This window comes from Mandrillus leucophaeus, unplaced genomic scaffold, assembly GCF_000951045.1.
Source record: "Mandrillus leucophaeus isolate KB7577 unplaced genomic scaffold, Mleu.le_1.0 Scaffold246, whole genome shotgun sequence".
Lineage (NCBI taxonomy): Eukaryota > Metazoa > Chordata > Mammalia > Primates > Cercopithecidae > Mandrillus > Mandrillus leucophaeus.
In genome coordinates this window covers 1,117,203-1,130,311 of record NW_012102543.1, presented here as the reverse complement: position 1 = coordinate 1,130,311, position 13,109 = coordinate 1,117,203, and the positions used below count along the sequence as shown (strand labels likewise).

Here is a 13,109-nt window from a genome sequence, read left to right as displayed (position 1 = left end):
AAGGAAGGAAGGAAGGAAGGAAAAGAAAAGAAAGAAAAGAAAGAAAGAAAGAAGAGGACATGTAGCCCTCACTACTCTCACTATGTTTGAGCACCTGGATGCAGCTATGCCTGAAGCAAGACAAACCTGGGGATTTACTGGTACATGAGCCAACTTCCCTTTTTCTGCTTAAAATTGCTTGACTTGAACTTCCAATGTTTATGACTAAAGGAATTTCAACTATCTCTTGGTTATTTTAATAATTTATATATTAGTTTTATAATCATAAAATAAAGTTTTTAAGAGAAGAAGCCTTGCTAAAGTTTAAGTTAGTATACCTATCAATAGTATGAGGAAGCAGAAAAAGCATTGAACAATGAAATCAGGCAACCTAGATTTTCTGCTGGACCCACACAAATTGCTGTGTGACTTTGAGCAAGTTTATTAAACTGTCTAGACTCCAGTAAAATAAGGAATCGGAGTTAGTGATATCTAAGGTATTGTGTAGTGCTAAACGTCTTTGCTTCTATAAAAGGAGACCTAATTAGTCTGATAAAAATTGTTCTTAACCAAGACTTTTTACAGAAATGTTAAGAATAAAGACTAATAATTTAAAACGTGTCAAGCACTTATAATAAAACCCTTTAAATTGACAACTTACATGTGAGACATCCTCATATACACGCAAAATATTCATTGCATCACTGGTTAAATTGGAAAATTTAGAAACAAAAATTGAGAACAGCCAGTTAAACAAATTGTGGTACATTCATACAATGGAATATTATGTAATTACAGAAAAGAAATGAAGAAACTCTTTACATTTTGCTGTGGACAATATCTAAGACACATTTTTAATTGAAAAGTGCAAAACCCAAAGTGGTTGTGCTGTGTAAAAAGAGGAGGGAAAGCTAGATAGATTTAATTCCTGGTGCATGCATGAATTATCTCTTGAAGGAATCTAAAAAAAAAAACTGCTACTATTGATTACCTTTGGAGAGACTGGGTCTTATTTTTCATGATACAGTATATCCTTTTATCTTTTGAATGTCAAAATATGTAACTGCCAGGCACAGTAGCTCCTGCCTGTAATCTTAGCATTCTGGGAGACCGAGGCAGGAGGATTATCTGAAGCCAGGAGTTTAAGACTAGCCTGAGTAGCAGAGTGAGACCTTGTCTCTACAGAAAAGACAAAATTAGCCAGACATGGTGGCATGCACTTGTAGTCCCCACATACTGAGGAGGCTAAGGTGGAAGGAGCGCTTGAGCTCAGGAGTTGGAGGCTATAGTGAGCTCTTTGGAGCCACTGCACACCAGACTGAGCAACAGAGTGTGACCCTATCCTCTAAACAAAAATAAAAACATAAAATAAAATAAAAACTGTACATGTAACTGTATTACCTACTCAAAGTCAAATAAATTTTAAAAGTTTTTAATTTAAAAATTACATAAGACTTTTTTCGTGCTTATGGTCATGCCAGGGTGACTTGTAGTCTAGCTACCTATAAGTCTTCGAGACCAGCATTTCTCACACTTCATCATGCATTCTGGGGATGCACTCCAGGAGATCATGATAAAATGCAAGTTCTGATGCAGCAGGTCGGGAGCGAGGACCATGCTTCTGCACGTCTGACAAGCCCCAGGTGATGCTGCCGCTGCTGGTCAGGACCGCACTTTGAATGTAAGTCTAGAACCACACTGATCAATATGGTCACCACTAGTCACATGTGGCTACTGAGTGCTTGAACTGTGGCTAGTCCAAAAAGAGATGTGGGGATGTGTAAAATACACAACGGAATTCAAAAAGAGTACCAAAAAAGATCATAAACGATCTCATAATTTTTATATTGATGACATGTTGAAATGATGTTTTTGATATATTGAGTTAAATGGAATATATGATTGAAATTCATTTCCCCGTTTCTTTTTCCTTTTTTTAATGTAACTAGTAGACAAAGTAAAACAATACATGTGGCTTGCATTATATTTCTATTGCATCGTGCTGGTCTAGGAGACCCTGATGATCTCCTACAACCTGCAACAAGGCGGGGGTTGGGACAACCTCGGTCATCACCCTGGAGTATTTGCAAGGGTCTGTAAATTGGTATAAGGACCCCGGAGACCTGGGAGAGAGCATATTGAAGAATCTGGAGCCCACTCACCACTAAAAAATAAAATAAACAAATAAAACTTCTACTCAAGTGAATTGAAGTGAACAATCAAAGCAGTCGTAACCCTGGAACTGTAGGTAAAGCTTTTGCAAAGCAAAGTCAGCTTAAGGGACCAGTGTTGAAAGGAAGGAGTGAGGTACCATTGCCAGGCAGCCAGCCTTGACAGTCTGCAATGCTTTGGTGACAGTGGGAGGAAGTATGTCAACTCTGTTTGCACCACTGAACAGCACTGTCCCTACCACCCTGAGTCATATCCCAGCCTGGCACCCTCAAAAACAAAGATGGCTTTAAAGCTAAGGGCCTAGGGTAATCACTTGACTTGCTGCAACACAGACACAGGTCTGAAGACAGCCACATAGTCAGAAGTGTAATATTAGATTAGCATAGGCCAGGCACGGTGGCTCATGCCTATAATCCCAACAATTTGGGAGGCCAAGGTAGGTGGATCGCTTGAGGCCAAGAGTTCAAGACCGGCCTGGCCAACATGGTGAAACACTGTCTCTACTAAAAACACAAAAATTAGCTGGGAGTGGTGGTGCACACTTGTAATCCCAGCTACTTGGGAGGCTGAGGCAGGAGAATCACTTGAACTAGGGAGGCGGAGTTTGCAGTGAGTGGAGATCGCACAACTGCACTCCAGCCTGGGCAACAAAGCTAGACTCCGTCTCAATAATGTATATATATTAGATCAGTATAAACATAACCCCACCAATTCCTTCTGTGTGGCCACAGAGCAATCTGCGTCACTCGGGTAAATTTTAAACTCAAACTCTTTCATCCGCATCCAAGGTAAGTGCAATTTTTAGTGAACTGACCCCTTTTTGTGTAAGATGCTCCAAAGCTCATACAGGGTAAGGGGTAGAGGGTCCACAGTGTACTCTCTTCTCCTCAGAAATATACAAACTGAGCCAAGATTTCTTTACTTGAGGCCACAAGAAAGGTATCACATGACCCGAAAGAGCTGCACAGCCTTCAGTTCTGTCAGGAAAGTCATCCTGGAACTGGTCCCATGCTGCTCCTGCTTGCTTGCTTTCCTCCCCTGGGGTGGCAAAGGGAAGGCACGAGACACCCAGAGGGGAGAAAATCTCTGGTGGACGCGTGGTCACGTTTCTACTCAGCAGGCACAGAGGTGCACCCTTGAGCACAATGTGGGCATGTTCCCTCTCCCGGAAAACTTAGCTCTATGGACAAAGGAGTAAACCAACCTTGTCCTGGGCCCAGCCCAGTCCTCCCACCTTTCCCATCACAGACCCAACCAAGCTCCAGCGCGCACTGACCAGGTTTTATCTCCAGCAGCCGCAGCTTTGGATCTTCAGGTGGGTGCAATCGTCTCTTCTTGCGCCAGCAGCGGGCAGGGTATGTATACAGTTGGCCCGGGGCAAGGCCTGTGGACAGAGACAATGTAGAGATTAAAGGCTCCAGGCTGGAAGGGGCCTTGGAAACAACCCTAACTAACCCTGTCATTCACAAGGAGAGGGAGCTGAAGCCCAGAGAGAAGTGACTTGTCAACATCACGAAGCTGATTGCTGGCAGTGGCAAGGCTGAATCTAGGTCATCTGACCCCAGGACCCTGGCTCTATCAGCTCCACCACGCTGCTCAGCAAGCACATGCCAACAAGAGCCATTGCCTTCACCAAAACCAATTCTGCTCTCCTGCCTGGAGAGATCACCAACTGGACCTTCAGACAAGAGGGACCTTTGCAGTGTCTCCAAAGCAGTGGATCTCTATCCACCGCCCCTCCATCCGGATCCAGGTTAAGCAGGTTTCCTTCAAAATGGAGCAGTAGTCAGTTGTCCTACCATATGGACAGCCTGGATTGAGAAGCATCGCAAAGAGACAGAACCAAAAACACTAGATCTACTCAGAGGCATCTCCCACCTCCGGCTGCTGGCAGCTCACTGCAGGCAAATGGAGCCTTGTGTAGCCCCCATGAGAACATAAGCCCACTCTGGTGACCAGGCCACATGACCTGCAGAGCCCGCATACCTCTATATCCCAGCCTATGTGCCTGGCCTTACCAAAAAAAAAAAAAAAAAAAAACAAAACAGGCAGGAGGCCAGGGGCTGGGCTTACATGCCACACCATGTGTGTGGCCTTTGACACCATGCTGCATGCCAAGCACCATGAGGAGCCTTCCTGTTCACCAGACAACAACTCTGTGGCTCCGGTGGCAGCCACAGGCCTTGGAGGAACAGGGGCTTCTCCATGCTAGGCCACAGACTATTCCCAGGGAAATGGGGTGGGGAGGAGGCTGAGGGGTGAAAAGGCAGGTATTTGAGACTGGCTAGGTAATTTTCAGACTGGCTAGGTGATTCGCAATCTTGAAGAGAGTGATAACCCCCATAATAAACCAGCAAGCCAACCAACCCCTAATAGGAAGAAAAGCCTAATGAGGACAAGGACTTTTCTGTCTTGTTCTTGTCAGAAATCCCAGAATCAGAACTGTGCCCGACACACAGCGGAACCAAACTAAATACTCATTGAATTAATGAACGAATATGTTGCAGCTTCCCTTTAAAGTCACAACTCTGTCTTCTGCAGGTAAATGTGGCACATGACAGCTGCTGGATGTAGGCGGCCTACCACAAAAGTGTCACTGCACACACCTAGGACCATGGGCTCAGGAAACATCAGCACCTGATTTCCATCTGCTGTCTTCCATTTCAGGGCCCTTAAAAGTTAAGAAGGGAAACTGGCTTCATTCTTCACCTTTGCAGAGAAAATCTATGTAACTTTCATTGCTATATACTCATTCATTCATTTTCATTTTTACCAGTCAACTCTACCCATTTATCGGGATGGGTCTAAGACAGAGTCAATTATCCCAGCATTAAAGGAACGAAAATATTCAGGTCTCTTTATGTTTAATCACACAGCTGCTCCATAGGTTGCAAGATTGTGAGCAAGTTGGAGATTCTGACCTCCCCACCCCTTGGTTCTTAGAATCCAGAACTGACCTGCACTCAGAAATGTCAGAATCGAATGACCATTGGCCCTGCTGTTCCTGGCTCCAGGGGACTCATCCACCCAGATCCAAACCACCCAAGAGGGACTCCAGAAGTGAAGGCTCAGGCCTGAGGTCAGAGCTCCCTGCACCCCCTCTCCTCCCACGGCCATCTCTGGGCCTTAGGTTTCCTTCGTAGCCCAGAGGCCGCTTCATGGTGCTTCCAACCCAATCAAACACAGGTAAGAGCGAGCGAGCGAGCTGGCCCCACCAGCAGCCCCCAAAGGTCTACATGGCAAGAGTGCAAAAGTGTCCACACTTGACCAGGTCCTACACCCTCCCTGAGACAGCAGTCACTGTGCTTGGCGGTCAGCGGTACCAGAGAAGCCCCAGGCCACTCTGCTTGGAGCTTTAGGCCCATTCTTCTGGGAGAATTCATTTTAGCAGCTAGTTCGAATCTCCAGAAGAAGGGGCTGTTTTTGTTTCATTCTTTCTCTGCTGGATCGGAGACGCTCTGCAGTGCAAAGGAAAAGCACGTGAGTCCTGGGAAACATCCTAACACCTTTCTGAGCCTATTGCCTCAGCTGTACGACAAGGGCATTAATAACATTAATACCTACCTCCTAGGGGCTGTCATGGGGATTCACTCATATTCAAGAGAAAGCTCTCTATATCCATAAAGATGACAGATGTCAGTTTTTAACTGTCACAAGTTAGCTGACCTAGTCTTGGACTCCACACCCATGCAACAGGACGGACCCCCGCCCCATCCACCAAGCTGCCACTTGATTCTTTAGCCATGAGGGTAGAAACAGCCTTCTGTTTCATGTCTGCTTTGAATCCACCTCATCACAACAAGCAAATGGTCCCAAGAGCTCCCCTGGGACTTCTTGGCCCCTTCCTTGCCCTCTTCACCAGGCTGACAGACACCAGGGTTCCTTTATAGGAACAACACGTTCAGTGCTGGAGTTCCACTTACAGAGGGAAGAGCAGGGCCCCATGAGACTTATGTTGTTTATCTCATTAGAACAGGAGGTACATAACTCAAAGCGTGTGTGTGTGTGCATATGTGTTCGTGTGTGTGCATGTGTGGTAGATGGAGGTGGGGAAGGAGGATGGAGTCACAGCTGCTGTGAGGAAAATTAACCTTGGGGAGTGAGCCCAGGGCTGGGGAGGGGATATGAAGGAGGGGAAACAAGTGGCCGAAGACAAGAGGGGAAACCAGTCTTCCCTGGTAACCAAGGCCACTGCTACCCATCACTTCACATACCCCACTGAGCAAACTCCTTTTCTGTTATTTTGAGCTGCAACTCCAGCTACAACACTCATGCCCATGTGTAAGCACAAACGTGATGCACACAGACACACACACAATCAGAAACTCACACACTTGCTGAGAGAACTGGCTCCATGGAAACATCTGGCAATGAAAGGCTTGATGCCTTTATGGTCAGCAGATGAATATAGCTGGTTATGCACAGTGCACAAGTTCAGCAGGTGGATCCTGAGGGTTCTGGGCATCTCTCACAGACAAAGCATGAGCTATGCAAAATTTAGAAGATGAAATGGGAGAGAAAAGAGAGGGAAGAGTGGCCGGGTACAGTGGCTGATGTCTGTAATTCCAGCACTTTGGGAAGCCAAGGCTGGCAGATCACTTATGCCCAGGAGTTCAAGACCAGTCTGGCCAACATGGTGAAACCTCACCTCTACCAAAAATACAAAAATTAGCCGGTGTGGTGGTGCATGCCTGTAATCTCAGCTACTCGGGACGCTGAGGCAGGAAAACTGCTTGAACCCAGGAGGTGGAGGTTATAGGTCATGCCACTGCACTCCAGCCTACGTGACAGAGCAAGATTCTGTCAAGAAGAAAGAAAGAGAGAAAGAGAGAAAGAGAGAAAGAAAGAAAGAAAGAAAGAAAGAGAAAGAAGGAAGGAAGGAAGGAAGGCAGGAAGGAAGGAAGGAAGGAAGGAAAGAAAATATAAGAAAAGAAAAGAAAGAGAGGGAGAGGGAAAGAGAGGGAGGGGGAGAGAGGGGGAGAGGAAGGAAAGAAGGAAGGAAGGAAGGAAGGAAGGAAAGAAGGGAGGGAGGGAGGATGATATGGCATAGGAACAGCAATTGAAATGGGGAAGAAAAAAACTGAAGTAGTTTCATCTTTCCCCATCCAGAGCTGAACTGCAGTTCAAGCCCTCCCAGGGAAAGGCCCTCTCCCTGCAGGATCTCAGAGAGGTGGACCCGCAGCTGCCCCTGAAACTTCCCTTCAATGAAGAATTTATTACGTCACGGGACAGAGTGTCCCACTGTTGGCCAACTCTTACTGTGATAAAGAGATTTACCATGACCTTATTTTGAATCAAAATCTATCTTCCTGTGAGTTATACCAATTTGTCCACCCTCTGTTCCAACAGCAGACAGCTACATCCCAATCCTGCATCCCATATATCTGCTTGGGTTTGAAGGGGAGCTAACCAAGAAGCCGAGGAACTAAAGAGGAACAAGAGTTGTAGGAAAGAGGTAGTGACTACCCCTGCTCAGAACCAGGTAACAGGGTCAAAGTTTCCAAATAGAAAATGACAATACAACAATTTAAAATACATTTTTAAAAAAATACAGTATAACAACTATTTACATAGCATTTACATTGTATTAGGTATTATAAGTAATCTAAAAATGATTTAAGGAATATGGGAGAATGTGTGTAGGTTATATGCAAATATGCCTATGCCATTTTACATAAGGGACTTGAGCACCCACAGATTTTGGTACCTTCTGGGGTCCTAGAACCAATTCCCAGTGGATAATAAAGGATGGCTGTTATGTATATAACACACTATCATTTATTTAACAAATGGGGATACACACATATTCAGACAAATATATATGTGTGGTGTGTTTGTATTTTTTTTATGGGAGTATAAGAGAAAAGCTAAAAAAAAATTACCTAGAGAGAGCAAAAATAAAATAATAATAGCAAGAAGAAAAAGAGAAGGAAGAAGAGGAATTGCCTATAGGAAGAAGAAACAGGGTAAAAGTGAAGATACGCTAGACTTTCTCATAATATACCATTAGAACCATGCAAATATTTTACACAATTATAAAGTAAAATTAAATTAAAATAAAAAGCATATCTATTTCTGACTAAGATGGAGTATAAAGACCAGATTTAGCTCCCACCTAAAACCAAAAGAGAGGAAGAAAGAAATCAACAACAGTTTTGAAGACAATGAACATCAGGCATTGAAGGACAGTGATTCCTGAGACACTGAAAACAAGCAAGATAAGCCCTGTGATTGCCCAAGCTTACAGCCTTAAGAGAGTCTCCAGACTGGAACATAAGGAGAAGGAATACAGGTGGAGCCCTACAGAGTCCCCACGTTTGAGTTGAAGAGAAAATACCAAGAGTCTGAGGAGACCACAGTGACTAGAACCCAAGCAACAGAAGGGTCGACAAAAGAGAGCTGCACAAAGAACGTGGAGATCCACAGAGGGTCCCCTTCAAGTATTCAGGTTAGCATTGATCCATGTATGCTTGTGAGGAAACTAGGCAGGACTGGAGAAAGAACTACCCAAAAAGATTAGAGGTAACAGCGCTTGGTGTGCACAAGGGGGCGAAAATAGTCTGTTTCCACCAGCCAATATGGAAAACCATATGACTCATGGGGTACTGGGTAGAGTACAGTAGAAAGACCTTGCCTCACTAATAGGCAATACTTTGCAGCTCTAGACTAAGTACTGCTCCGACTCCACCTAACAAATCTTAAAAGCAAGACAAGAAAACATCAAACTGTTTCCAAATAACTTAAATATGTCCCAAAACAATGTTCAAGAACATTTCTAGGAATAAAATATATCTACAGCATTCAGCAAGGTAAAATTCACAATGTGAGGCACCCAACCCAAAATTACAAGGCATGTAAAGAAGCTGGAAAATATGACTTATAATAAGGAGAAAAATCAATCAATTGAAACCAACCCAGAACTGAAACTGATATTAGAATTAGTAGCAAGAACATTAGAACAGTTATTATTTGTATGCTATATGTTCAAGTTTAGTAAAAATTTGGGAGATATATGTATTTTTAAGACTCAAATTTAACTTCTAGAAATGAAAACTATAATGTGCAAGACAAAAAAATTATCAGATGGAGTTCATGTCAGATTAGACATTGCAGAAGAAAAGACTGGTAAACTTAAAAACACAGCAATAGAAACTATTCCAAAATGAAACCCACAGGAAAAAAGAGAAAAGAAAAAAAGAATAATGGCATAAATGAGGTATGGGGCAACTTCAAACAGCCTAATATATGTGTAATTGAAGACAGTGAAGAAAAAATACTTGTAGAAATAATGGCTGGAGGCCGGGTGCAGTGGCTCATGCCTTTAATCCCAACACTTTGGGAGGCCAAGGTGGGAGGATGGCCTAAGCCCGGGAGTTTGAGAGTAGGCTGGGCAACATAGTAAGATCCTGTCTCCGAGAGAGAAAGAGAGAGAGAGAGAGAGAGAGAGAGAGAGAGAGGAGAAACGGAAGGAAGGAAGGAAGAAAGAATTAAAAAAGAAATAAGGGCTGGAAATTTCTGTAGTTTGATGAAAACTGTAAACCCATAGATCTAAGAAGCTCAATAAAACTAGGTATAAGAAACATTAAGAAAACTATAGCAAAGCATATCATAATCAAAACTGCTCAAAAATAGTGATAAAGAGAAAATATTAAAAGCAACCAGAGAAAGGAGACATGTTACATATACAGGAACATCCTTATCTTTGCAATGCAAGCAAGAAAAGAGTGGTTCAACATCCCTACAATACTGAAAGAAAAAAAAAAAACTTGTCAAACTAGAGTTCTATATCCAGCTAAAATATCTTTCAAGAACTAAGGCAAACTAAAGATAGTTTCAGATATACAAAAGCTGAAATAATTCATCAACAAACCCATACTCTAAGAAATGTTAAAAAGAAGTCCTTCAGGCAGAAGGAAAGTAATACCAGATCTAAATGTGGATCTACACAAAGGAATGAACAGCATCAGAAATGGCTTAGTACATGAATAATTATACAAGATGTTTTTCTTATTATTTTAAACTCATTAAAAGATGATTGACTATTTTAAAAAATACAATGACGGCCGGGCGCAGTGACTCATACCTGTAATCCCAGCACTTTGGGAGGCCAAGGTGGGCAGATCACCTGAGGTTGGGAGTTCGAGAACAGCCTGACTAACATGGAGAAACCCCATCTCTACTAAAATTACCAAAATTAGCTGGGCATGGTGGCAGACACCTGTAATCCCAGCTACTTGGGAGGCTGAGGCAGGAGAATCGCTTGAACCCAGGAGGCAGAGGTTGCAGTGAGCCGAGATGGCACCATTGCATTCCAGCCTGGGCAACAAGAGTGAAACTCAGTCTAAAAATAAATAAATAAATACATACTGACAATGTAGTATGTGGTGTATACTATACATAAAAAATAAAATGTATAACAACAATTGCACAAAGCTACTTGGGAGGCTGAGGGAGGAGAATGGCATGAACCCAGGAGGTGGAGTTTGCAGTGAGCCAAGATCACACCACTGCACTCCAGCCTGGGCGACAGAGCAAGACTCTGTCTAAAAAAAAAAAAAAAAATGTATACTTGTAGTAATTTCCTATTGCTGTAACAAATTACCCCAAACTTAGAGCTTTGAAGCACCACAAATTTGTTATCTTACAATTCTGGAGGTCAGAAAGCCAAAATCAGTCTCAGTGGACTAAAACCAAGGTGTCAGCAGAATTACATTCCTTCCAGAGACTCTAGGAGACAACCTGTTACCTGGCCTTTTCTATAATAGCTTCTAGAGGCCACCTACATTCTTTGGTGCATGGCCTGTTCCTCTATTGTGTCACTTTGACTTCTGCTTCCATCATCACATCCAGTCTGACTCTGAACTCCTTCTGAACTCTGTTTTCTTTTTATAAGAACCCTTGTGATTACATTAGGCCCACCTGGATAATCCAAGATTATCTTACCATCTCAAAATTCTTAATCCTGTCTTCAAAGTCCCTTTTGCCACGTAAGGTAACATAGGCACAGATATCAGTAATTAAAATGTGGATGTCTGGGGTGGGGCAAGGGCCTTATTCTGTTTATCACAGTACTATGGTAGACTCCTTATACTATTCATGAAGTAGAATAATATAATTTGAAGGTTAACTATAATTAAAGATGTACACTATAAACACTAAGCAATTATTAAATTAACAAGTTATAGTTAATAAACCAACAAAAAAGAGAGAAAACATAATCACATTAAATGTAAATTTTCTAAATACCCCTAATTTAAAAATATTGTCAGTTTACATGTAAAAAGCATAACACAACTATATGCTGCCTATTAAAAAACTACTTTTAATATAAAGATGCAAATAGGCAAGAAGTAAAATAATGGAAAAAGATATTTCATGTTAATATTAATCAAAAGAGAGCTGGAGTGGCTATATTTGAATTAGACAAAGGAGATTTCAGAGAAAATAATATTAATAGAGATTAACAGGATTATTTTATAGTGATAAAGGAATCAATTTATTAAGAGGATATAACAATACTAAATGTTTATGTACCTAACAACAAAGCTTCAACATACATGAAACAAAATGTAATAGAATTGTAAGGAGAAATAAGCAAACCCACAATTATCGTCATAAGTTTCAATACCCCACTCTCAATAATTCATAGAATAAATAGAAAACAAGTAAGGACGTAGAAGATTTAAACAACACTACCAACCAATTTGACCTAATCGATATTTATAGAACATTCCAAACAACAACAGCAAAACACAATTCTTTTCCTGAGCAAACAGAATATTCACCAAGGTAGACCATATTTGGTGCCATAAAACAAGTTGCAATAAATTTAAAGGAATTCAAACCATAAAAATCATTCTCTGACCATTTGGAATTAACTTGGAAATAAATAACGGGCACATCTTTGGAAATGTCCCAAGTGTTTGGAAACTAAACAATACAGTTCTAAATAATCCATGAGTAAAAGAAGAAACCAAACAGGAAAATATTTTGAACTGAATAAAAATAAAAACCCAAAATCAAAATTTTTTAAATGAGGCTAACATAGTATTTATGGGGAAATTATATCAGAAAATGATGTAGTAGAAAAGAAGAAATATTTCAAATCAATGACCTTTTTACACCTTAAGAAACAGATACACCTACTCTATACCCACAAATATTAAAAAATTAGAAGAAGAAACAGAAGAGCAAATTAAATCCAAAGTAAACAGAAGGAAATATAATATTTAGAGCAGAAAAAACAATTGAGAAAATCAATTCTACCAAGAGCTATTTATTTGAAAAGATCAATAAGATTGATAAACCCCTAGTCAGAATGATGAGGTAAAAAATAACATTCAAATACCAATATAATGAGTAAAATAATATGTCACCACAGATTCTACATATATTAAAAGGGTAATGCAGCAATATTTGAACAACTTTGTGCAACCAATTAGGAGAAAGTAGATAAAAGAAACAAAATCACATACTAACAAAGCTTTCTTAAGATGAAATAGATAATCTAAATAGCCCTATATCTATAAAAGAAATTAAATTTACAATTAAAAACATTACTGCAAGGAAATTGCCAGATCCAAATGGATTCACTGGTAAATGCTATAAAATATTTATGGAAGAAATAATACCAATTCTATATAAAGTTTCAGAAAACTAAAAAGAAGAAATACTTCCCAACTCATTATATGAGACCAGCATCACCCTGACACCCAAACCAGACAGACATTACAAGAAAACTGTAGACCAATATCTCTCATAAACATAGATGCAAAAACTCTAATAAAACTTGAGCAACATGAATCTAACAATACATTCAAAAGATAAAATAGTATAACAAAGTGGGGTTTATCCTAGGAATGTAATGTTGGTTTAACATTCAGAAATCAATCAATGTAACTCATTATGTTAAATGTAAATTTAAGATATTAAATTTAATCAACCATTCCTACATAATG

The 13,109-nt window shown here is 40.9% G+C and overlaps 1 protein-coding gene across 1 annotated transcript in view; it reads right to left on the bottom strand.

Moving 5' to 3' along the window:
- The window catches only part of DPF3 (D4, zinc and double PHD fingers, family 3), a 280,919-nt gene that overhangs the window by 130,742 nt on the left and 137,068 nt on the right, over nucleotides 1-13,109 (bottom strand). The window contains exon 3 of the mRNA XM_011983118.1: nucleotides 3,428-3,535. Within this exon, the coding sequence (XP_011838508.1) occupies nucleotides 3,428-3,535 (108 nt within the window). The remainder of the gene's footprint in view (nucleotides 1-3,427; nucleotides 3,536-13,109) is intronic.